The sequence below is a fragment of the Cryptomeria japonica genome, chromosome 11 (genome assembly GCF_030272615.1).
Source record: "Cryptomeria japonica chromosome 11, Sugi_1.0, whole genome shotgun sequence".
Taxonomy (NCBI): Eukaryota; Viridiplantae; Streptophyta; class Pinopsida; order Cupressales; family Cupressaceae; genus Cryptomeria; species Cryptomeria japonica.
The window spans coordinates 632,754,835-632,766,290 of NC_081415.1; the positions used below are offsets into that span (position 1 = coordinate 632,754,835).

The window sequence follows — 11,456 nt, forward strand, 5'->3', positions numbered from 1 at the left end:
AACGATGTACTATCTGGGTAAATAGACCCTAGAAATGGTTGTGTACCCAATTAAAGTTTCAAAAACATAGTTAAACTAGAACTACATGTTGTTTCAAATATTGAATCCTTATTACCTTGATAATGTGGATATAGAGTATGTAGGAAATCTAGAAGATGAAGGATGTCTCTAGTACTCAGGTGCTAAGGATGTAGGATTAGATTGTAAGAACATTTATAGTCCTTTTATAAATAAGCTTTAAAACTATTACTTAATATAGGAAATATCTGATACTTAGAATTGTACTTGCACTTAGTTAGAATTATAGAAACCCAAGGAAGGGTACAAGTCCTAGGAAAACTAGAATACCTTAGTAATATTGCACTTGGTTGGTTGCCCAAAATCTAAGGGAAGTTGTAGATCTAATAAAATCTTTATACCCTATTATAAACTTATGAATATACTCGATACAATTTGTGGGTGAGTTGTGAAATCTCCATTAAGGGAATCATGGCCCGAATTGACCTCATCGAGTCAAAAGTATTTGATTAGAGCATTCTAATAATACCTATTGTTGAGAGACCATATGGCCTATATGGTATTCCTATCTTGTTTGGATAGAGGTATGGTTCAATGACCACTTAAAGACTTTGTATTTGTTATGAGTTTCTATTCAATTTAGATAGATGTATGGTCTAGCTAACAACTTAATACCCAAGGACAAAAGGGTTGGATTGGCTTGAGTTGTACTATGTCCCGATTCAGACTCCTTAGTCAGTATGGCTAAGTTATGACTCCTAGGTACTGAGATTGATAAAACAATATATCACAATAACTAAATTATTACTAGCAGTTTTAAGAAGGGAACACTAATATTTAAAAAAAAAAAATTAGATCAAATAAAAAAAATAGGACTTGGGTCCCTACAATAGGAAGAAAAAGGGAGAGAGAGGTAGAGATAAAGAGATAGATAGGGGGATAAGGAGGGAATAAGGGAGGGAGAGATGGGGAGAAATGGAGAGTAGGGTGTGTGTGTGTGTGTGTGTGTGTGTGTGTGTGTGTGTGTGAGAGAGAGAGAGAGAGAGAGAGAGGAATGAGAGAGAGAGAGAGATACAAAGAAATAAAGAAAAAAAGATATCAGATAGGAGAGATGGAGTGAATAAGAGATATAGGTAGAGATAATGATATATAGATATATAGGGGGGGAGAGAGATATGGAGATAAAAATAGAGGGGGAAAGAGTGATAGAAATAAGATGACAAAGACAAGTAATTGATGCAAGACCATCCCCGATTCATGGCAATCTTGCATCAGCCAAAACTATTTCCTTTTTGTTTTTCTTTTTGTTTGTAGTTTCAACATTTCTTTCTATGTTTCTTGGATTTGCCTCACCAGAACTTGTGGAGTTGGATTTTTCTTGAGGACTTGATCATCTACTTTATTTCCAAACCATGGATTATTTGGATCATTTTCTGGCAAGTTATCGCTACCAGTTTTTGAGATAGTTTTCTGGTACCAGTTGCCTAGTTGTAATCTATCAGGATCTACCAGATCCCTTCCATAGCTTGTGAAGCCTTGAGCATTGATTCCAATGTTTCTTGGTATGTGGTTGACCTTTCCCTATGATCTACACTTCATCCTTTGGATTTTCTGGAGGAATTTCTTTGGTGGAGGCCGACCTTGTTGGTTTTACACGTTAGGTCTTGTTCTTTGGGTTTTGATCATTTTCTGGGTTGATCAGATCCTCTTGGATCGTATAAATCATTGTAATAGAGCATTAGAATGTATCTAAGGAGTTATACAAAGCATAGAAGATAGATCCTAAGATTTGAGGTCTCAGTTGTAACCTGTTCTGTATTTTGAGCATGTATTAGCAGGCCTGTGAACCGGTTACTGCAACTTGGTTGTTACTAGTTGGTTGTAATCAGTTTTCATAATATAATTCATTCAATTTTGCATTTCCTCCATCATATCCTTGTGTTTTTGTTGTGTTTACTCTTTCTTACCAAACAAGATTGATCTCTTTGAGGTCCCTCCTAACTGGTGATTGTACCAGTAATAGAGAGAATTTTTTAGACTTTAGAGAGGGAGAGATATAGAGGAGGAAAGATAGAGAGATAGGGAGGGAGAAACAGGGATAATGTCTGTCTACACATTAGTGAAGATATAAGTAGAGAGATATAAAAAGAGGGAATGATGGAGAGAGAGAGAGAGAGAGAGAGAGAGTAGACATAAATTTCAAAATATAAAAGGGGTGAGAGAGGGAGAAATGGAAGGAGAGAAAAAGGGAGAGGGGGAGAAATAGATATAGAAAGAGGGTAACATTGAGCGAGGGGAGGATAGAGAGATAGAAAGATAAATATATAGGAAGTGATATATGGAGAGGTAGAGAGGGATATAGAGAGAATGAAATAGATGAAGGAAGAGGGGTGTAGGAAGAGGAGTGTATGAGATGCAAAAATAGAGATAGACATAGAGATAGGGGGAATAAGGAGTATCTGTCTATATGGGTCAAGGAGATATAGAGATAAACATAAGGAGGGAGAAACATGGAATGTTTGTGTGAATGTAAGAGATATGGAGATAGATATAAAGACAAAAAAAGACATATAAATAGATAAAGAGGGGGAGAGAAGGAGAGATAATATAGAAAGGGAAAGGAGAGTGATATAGGGAGAGATGAGAAGATATTGATAGGGGAGAGAGATAGAGATGGAGATAATAGTTGAATGACAATGCTACCCTCAGTGTAACTCTGCAAGGGAACATGCTATCCTTAATTTATTGGCATAAAACAACTAATTAAAAGTTAGTTGATATCTCTTTCTCTGTCACTCTAAATGTTTAATGTAGGTTTTAAGTTGAAATTTATTTTATTATAGAAATTAAAATAAGATTCAAATATAATTACTCTACAATAAATAAAAATTTATAAGACTAAAAATATAAATTATATTAATTCTTATATATTTCAATTATTATTTATAATTCCATAAGAAGACATAAATAATTAAAATAATACTTTAAATTAATAAAAATGAATCCTTAAAAGAAGAAGAAAAAGTAGAAGAATTAGAATAAACTAAAAAACAACATAAGATATCTAATAAAAGAACATAGCATTAAAATATATTCTTGAAGATAATTGTCCCCTATCCACAATAGTCCTACCTTGCATTCAATCAGAAGGTCATTTGATTAGACAATCTACTACTCCATTCCACTCCCGAGGAATGTGAGTAAAAGTAATAGATTCCAAAGAGCCACACAACCCATGAATTTGTTGAATAACCAAAGCTAACTGCCAACTGACATCATCTAGCCACTACTCTTTCAATAGAGTCACTACAACTTGAGAACCAGATTCACAAATAATCCTTTTCCAACCAAGAATACAACATCATTGTACAACATATAAAATGGCAAGAGCCTCCATGTAATTATCCGTATGAAGACCCTTATAAAGAGAAAAGGGAAATTGAACATATCCAGCGCTATCATGCCCTACGCCACCAATACTAGCACGACCAAGATTTCCTCGAGAAGAGCCATCACTATTAATTTTTTAAAGTTTCGGAGTAGGAGGAATCCATTGACCCTCTTGATTTATCTTCTGCAAAGGATGTCTGCATCTAATTAATAATATTAATATATATTAATTCTACTCTTGCATCCTTATCAATTTTGAATCATTGATTTAAAAAAGTAAGTGGTTCAGTTCATATAGGGAAGGCCTTTGACATGATTATTAATTTTGAAACATTAATTGGTAAAATTATGTAAATATTGTCATAACTTTTTTTGTATGTTTTCTTTCCATTAATTTTTGAAGTAATATTAATTATAATTTAGTCATAAATTTAGTCCATACAACATAGATTTGTCTATATATCATAATTATCTCCTTGTTTTGTTGAAACAAAGATATCATATAAAGCTATTCTTTCAAAAACAAAAATTATTGTTATTTTTCCATGTTTATAGAATAAAGGCCTTCATGTTTCATGAAGAATCTATGTTCACTTAAAAATAAAAAATAAATATAGTAATTAAATTAAATATACTCATTATACTTTGGGAAAACCTTCTTTCAGGGCTACAATTCTACATATCATCTATTCTTGTTGATTCTATTTGCTATTCCAACCCAAAGTTTGAAACAAAAAACATCCGAGGAAGCTCGAGAAGTTCATGGAAGGACATTAGTTCATTTATAGGTACCTTCAAACGATGGTCATATTCATGACAATTTTTTAAATATTAAAAAATTCAAAATCCTTGAAATGAAAGTATAACTCTATCTAAAGATATTTATGCAAACACCTTCAAACAAAATTATTTCTTTAAATGAAAGTTTTTTTAATTGTTTTCTTGTCTACCATACACATTTCTAATGTCCCACAAATGAAATACATTATTATGAACCCACTCTATCATTTAACATTGTTATATAATATAAATAAAATAAATATACAAATATATAAAAAATTAAATTTACCTACCGCATTCCCTAAAATATTTATATTGCACTTCAATATAGAAATTATATTTTAAATGATTAGAAAATGAAAAATAATTAAATTAACAGATCTGCATAAAAAACAAACTATTTATAAACATTAGTATATTAATAAATATAAAAAGCTAAAACAAATAACATAACTATACATATTTATGATTAACACCAAAACATATATAATTTCCATGACTCTATGCGTAACCTTTTACAAATGCCTTGTTGCCAGGAAAAAAAAAAAAAACAAGAATACATGTAGATTATGAAATTTGTCAAGAAGGGAAAATAAAAATCCTACTGTTGTTGAAATTGCTGCGAATCACTGGTGAGTACATTTGGAGGGCCAAAAGGAGCAGAAGGGCTAAAATTACAGCAAATTGTTGTGAATCACTTATGAAACTTTATTGCGGATGCGGGGAAAGATGATCACGCTATTGCTGAAATTGATTAGAAGATGAACATAAATAAATTCTGAACCTGTTGTTGCTGAAGTTGTTGCGAATCACCCCTCAAAACATTCTGACGAGTGCGACAAGAATTTGGCAAATCTTGATTCCTTGATGTTGAAATTGCTGTGAAATATTGTCCCCTAGAATATTAGGAGGAGGCGGTGGTAGAGACTGATCTGGTTGTTGAAATCGTCGTGAATCACTCATGGAATCATTATTAGGAGGAACGATCATCCAGATATTCCAAAATTTCTTGCCAATCCAGCTCGAGAAGTTCGTCAAAGCTAAGAGAATGAGAATGATCCCCTTCTTGCTGATCGTCAAAGGTAAGAGTAGATTGGGAATCCTGATCCATTTCTTGACCACGCCCACGAAAATTGTGAAGACTACCATAGGAAGAATTCACCAAATTATGTTGCGGAAAAGCCTTGAAATTATCTGGAGAGCCAACAGGAGGGAAATGCTGCATATCACAATCTAATTGTTGTTCAAACTGCCACGGATCATCAGTGAAAAGATATTGTGCTTGCGGCTGAAATCGTACTGTATCGGCGCCAGAAACAGCAGGGTAACAGTTTGGTGCTGAGGCAAAGCCAGTCCTGTAGGAAGAACTTATCACAAAGAAGAAAACATCTATTCAGTTACTGGAATTTTTATTTTTCCTCTTTCTTTGGAAACAAATAAAAGAAAAATGGCCTTTAAATATTCCGGATTGCAAGACAATTTTGAGCAACTATTGAAAAAACAAACACAATGGATAGAAATTGAGGAGATACATTTCCTACAAAGTCTGAAATTAGCCTTTTAACAAAATTATCATCTGCACCTGTAAATGCACTCGAAGCCCCTGGTATTTCTCCATGGGAATGCAGAGAAGGAAAACGAAAAGGAGGTTGCAGGTTGGAAACAGCATAGCCACGTCCTCGTCCTACCTGCCTTTCATTTTCCGGTCCCGCAATTCTTCGAAATTCGAAAGAGGAAGAGATCAGGTTGCATTAAAGAAAAATAATACAAATCATAGCAATTATAACAAAGCATACCGCTTCTGTACTCGCAGAGACGGTAAAGCAACACGCTTTGAAAGAAGATTCATGGCGGTATTGTGTGTCTCTTGAATTTTTCCTGTTAAAATCACAGTTAAATTCTTGAAGACATTGTATTATCAAAAGAAAACATCTCTCATAAAACAGAGGACTCAAGACTTGATTCTGCTCAAAATCTTTAAAGAAAAAGAAAACTCTAGACAAAATGAAATTGAATTTCACAACGCTGAACATGTTCCTCCATTACTTCTAATTTCAGAAAAGAATTGCATTAAACTCTAAAAGAATTCTCTAGGAACAGAAAAATCAGTTTGGCTGCACTTGCCTGATCCGTGGTTGTTGTAATGTCTTGCAAGTGCCTCAGGCGTCGAAAAGGTTGCAGGGCAAAACCTACATTTGTATTCCATCCTGTTCAAAAATAATTTTACCCAGGCAAAAGAAATTATTAAACGATTAGTGACAGAAACAAAGATTTGGGTGAAGCAGATTTTATGGTGTTCCCATTTTCTTTCAAATTTGGGCTTCTCAGTGTGTTACTTAACTAGAAGATTATCTTCGTTCTGTCAATTGACGATGTGCCGACTGACGGGAATGTTGATGGCAATTGACGATGGACGACTCACTTATATCGACAGGAAAATGGCCTAAAAGAGGCTCCGATTTCCTAGGAGGTATTTTGTACGGACGGTGTATATGCACTCCAAGCTTCCTGGAATGAATCTGCACCTTACACAAAGTGGGTTATTTTATTAAAAATGTATTCTATGTTTCTTTAAATAGTCACATTATCTAATCTAAATTGGGATCGAAATGGCTATCCAACTGACAGGATGGCCATTTTACTAGCGTTAAAAGTGTTTGACTATCAAATAAAAGAGTCATTCTATTGGCTGGATAGACACAATCCAGCGAACAAGATGACCATTTTATTGGTGTCAAAAGTGTTTGACTATTAAAGAAAAGAGTCATTCTGTCAACGCAAAAAACATGATTAATCGCAATATATATCTATTAATTGAATGTACCTTTAATCATATTTGATTTTATTTATTAATTAATTTAAAAATCATAATAATACTTTTTTAATTTTTAATTAATTAATAAATAAGATCAATGCAGCTAATTGTTCTTTACCGAATGCCATAAAAAAATGTATTGGCTATGCTTCTCTAAGTACTCATACATAGACATCAACAATCTTCTCTTTTTTACTTTTGCTCTAATTTTAAGTTTACCTTTGAAGTTTGCTCTAAAGTTTGCCTTTTTTTTTAATTTCTATTTTTAAGGTTGCTTTTTAATTACTATTTTTAAGTTTAATCTCTATTTCATTTGTGACACAAAACTTTTGCTTGTCAAATTTTATGCAATGACATAAAAAATAGTTTATAAAATTTAATAAATCTAATCACATTTTAATTATAAAAATATAGATACCAAATATTATATATAAATGTTTATAAATAATATATCACAAAATGATATGTGAATTTATCTTTAAGTTTAGATACAAAATATTTTACAATGGTCTTGTATTCAAAATATTAGTAGATTGACATTTTAAGTCACATTTCAAATAAAATGATTTCTTCAGTGTTAGAAATATGAGAAATATGAGAATATGATGTTTGCTAAAGTCATTTCCATGGTATTATGTTTTCCAAAGTGGATATCTATTTCAAATGGATATCTATTTTGGAAAACAAAATGGATATCAATTTTGGAAAACAAAATGCATATCTATTTTGTTTAGCCTTTAAACATACTTTCATAAATTTGGAATAACTTTTGCATTTCGTATTGAAATTTTGAATTTTTTTTAGATGTTGGATAGGTGATTGAAAGACCTACAAAATGGATAAAGTAATTTTATTAGATGATACTGTATACACCTAAAAATGGTCTGAAGATAAGCACTCGTCAAAATCACCCTCTAGAAGATAAACACCTCAAGATTTTCAAGTGCTTACCCCCAACAAGTTCAAAATCTAAACATCTCAAAGTGCATTATCACCCCCTTTGATAAACTGATCACTCAAACATAGTTTCTCATCAGGATCAATCATCCTTTGTCACGAAATTGAAACATTTGATTAGGATAATCTTGTCCCACATCGTAGGATATATCGTTCCTACTGGACTTGGTTCTTATCAAATCATCACCATTGCACTCCTAAACCGAAGATCGAAAAACTTGCAAACTTTTAAACACTTGAATTCTCTTTTAGTGTCATATCACTTTATTTCCTTGAAATTGACTGTTGATCACTTATCAAAAGAACCTTTTGGACAATCGAATACTAGCGAAATAACACGCGTGTATGCCTGTTCTAACTAGAGCTTAGAAACGAAGGATCGCAGAGACTGAAATCGAAACATTGAAAACATTCAAAGAGCATATAACCATGGAACGTGAAGATGAGATACAAGTTGAAGAAGAAATAACAGAACAAAACATCAGAGACATCAAGAAAGATCCCCAATTCAATAAATTTATGTAGAAATTGTTGGAGGAAGAAAAAGAAAAATACTTTCTAATGTTAGCCAAATCTGGTGCTACACTTCCCCAAGATTTTGATGTGAACAAATTGACACAAAAGAAAAGTGATCCTCCCCCTAATAACGAACTATATGAGGACATCTTTGGTCTCTCCATGAATGACACATCAATTCCCAATAACACCAAGACCAATGAAGAAATCGGCATATCTAGAAGAGATGAAGTAGAAATCCTGAATAACATTCAATTCAATGAGGATACAAGAAGAGCTAGAGATGAAACAAGAAGAGATCCCAATCCTCCTAGAATGCAAAATCGTGGTCATGCAAGAAAAAATCATGTTGATAATCCTATCATGAATCTCATGCAACAACTGCAAGCAATGCAAACACAAATCCAAGAGATGCAAAGAGGAAATGTTAGACGATACTCACTTCAAGAAATTTGTCCTTATCCTTTCAATAGAAATCTAAACATGATACCATTTCCTATAGGTTTTGAAACTCCGAGATACGAAAAATATGATGGAAACATTGACCCTCAAGATCATATACGACAATTTTGCACAATGAGTATGGAGTTTGCACACGAGGATACCTACTTAATGAGACTATTTCCGAAAAGCTTAACTGGACTAGCTATGGAATGCTTCTCCAAACTTACACCTAGAATCAGATCATTTTCAGAGTTGGTGGATAAGTTTTTTTCACAATACTCCTACAACACACAACATGAAGTAACAATGCTAGACCTATGTAACACTAAACAAAAAAGTGGAGAACCCTTCATGACATTCTTCCAACAATGGAGACGCCTAGCATCGTAGTATCCTAGTACATTGCCAGAGTACAAAAAAATGGACATATTCATTGACAACTTAAATGATCAAATGAGTTATTACTTAAAAATGCAAGGAAATCAAAGATTTGGAAAAATGGTTGATAATGGAATCAGAATGGAAGAAGCCATGATAAAGAAAGGTGAGCTGAAAATATACAAAGAAGGAGTTCATCCTCCTAACAACAACAATAACAACAATCACAATGATAAGCCAAAGTTTTGGAATAAAAATTGAAATGTCGTCAATGATGAAATAGTAGATAACAACAATGTGAAACCAAAGCAACCGGTTTTCAATTTATCTACTCACTCAGCAGAAGCACAACAAAACAACAATCACCAAAGAGCAACTATCAAAACTTTCTTTCGAAGACAATTCACAAACATTGGTGAACCCCTTGGATCAGCACTAAAGACACTTCTTGCAAAAAAATTGATCACTTTACCAGAAGAAAGGAACTACGAACCTCAAATCAAACCACCTTGTTGGAACGATAATCAGTATTGCGATTTCCATCGAAATAAGGGACATCTCACAGATAATTGTCAAAAATTGAAACATGTCATACAAGACTTAATTGATAATGGTGTAATAACTATGGATGGAAATACAACAAATGAATCTCATATGACCTTTAAAACTCCGCTTCCAAACTATGAGAAAGGTGACTCATCAACAACAAACAATGGTAAAGGGAAAGCAAAGGTAAACTATGCTCATACATATAACAATGTGGTGAATGTGATTGTAGTTAAAGAAAACAAAATCAAGAACATGCTCAGGCTATCACAAGAAGCAAAGCCAAAGTTGTTTTGTCGAGTCTTGCAACAAACACATCATCCACTATAGCAAAACAATACAATCTAGTGGAGCAATTGCAGAAAACACCCACACAAATATCCATCTTGGAGCTTTTAAAGCTTTCACCCACACATAAAGAAATTCTTGAACGAGCATTAATAGATACAACCGTATCCAAAGATCTTGATATTGATCAATTCCAAACCATGGTGGGACACCTCACAACCCCTCATTGCTTATCATTCACTAACAAAGACGAAATTTCCTTGCAACATCCTCACAATGCTCCTTTGCATATTGAAGTCCTCATCCACAAAACGCGAGTTAAGCATGTTCTAATAGATGGTGGCGCTAGCCTAAATATTTTCTCATTGAGTCTTGTTCGTGCCTTAGGATATTCAGAAGATGCAGTTGATGTCCAGAAAAGGATCACTATAAAAGCCTATGATGAAGAAGAACATTCCTCCAAGGGAATTGTGATACTACCAATCAGAGTGGGACCTCTACAAAAAGACACAGTATGCCAAGTTCTAGACTTGGACCTATCATATAATGTGCTCCTAGGGAGACCATGGATACATGACTTGCAAGTTGTCCCATCAACATACCATCAATGTGTAAAATTTCCCTATGAAGGACAAGAAATCACAATATCTGTAGATGCAAATCCATTCCAATATTGCAGCAATCTAAAAATGGGTCAATAAGTAATTGTTCCACATAACAAGGAGGTATCATCTTCGAGCACACAATCCAAGGAACACTCATTTGCATCTATTTTATCAAGCATGGAAAAACAAATGCAGCTAAGAGATTGAGGGAATAGAGAATACTCAATATCACAATTACCACTTTCCCCTAAATCCTTGGGAAAACCATCAAGCTCTAAACAACAACCAATTGTGAAACATCTTCTGATATTTGATGGAGCATTTATTAGTGCTGGAACCTTATCAGAGGAAACATAAGACAAAGATATATTACAATGGCTATACAAAGATGAAGGAGTTCAACAAAAGGTCAACAATGTCAGAATACCTACAGAAAAATATGGAAAAGGATTCAACATTCTTCGAAGGATGGGATACACTGGAATAGGTCCTATAGGAAAAAGAAAAGAAGGTATCTCAGATCCTATTTAGCCTCATACTCAATAGACTACAGATAAAATAGGTTTAGGGTATGGACAAGTCACTATACCAAAAGATACATCTTTTAGTCAACAACAAGAGGAATATGAAAACAGACAAGAACAACTGGCAATTGAAAGGGAAGAAAAATCAGTTAAACAACAAGCAATTTAGCAAACACAAAATGGCAAAAGAAGCAA

At 33.5% G+C, this 11,456-nt stretch overlaps 1 protein-coding gene across 2 annotated transcripts; it reads right to left on the minus strand.

Moving 5' to 3' along the window:
- Window positions 1-4,633: 4,633 nt before the first annotated feature.
- Window positions 4,634-6,657, minus strand: LOC131855793 (uncharacterized). 2 transcript variants are annotated; one of them, XM_059214124.1, is made up of 4 exons: window positions 6,313-6,657; window positions 5,985-6,066; window positions 5,771-5,904; window positions 4,634-5,543 (listed from the first exon to the last, which is right to left on the minus strand). In XM_059214124.1, the coding sequence occupies exons 1-4, from the start codon at window positions 6,392-6,394 to the stop codon at window positions 5,422-5,424; spliced, it is 420 nt and encodes a 139-aa protein (XP_059070107.1). In that variant the 5' UTR covers window positions 6,395-6,657; the 3' UTR covers window positions 4,634-5,421. The 2 variants fall into 2 exon arrangements, with proteins under 2 accessions (XP_059070107.1, XP_059070106.1); XM_059214123.1 differs by having other exon boundaries at window positions 4,634-5,555; window positions 6,313-6,655.
- Between the last annotated feature and the right edge of the window lie 4,799 nt (window positions 6,658-11,456).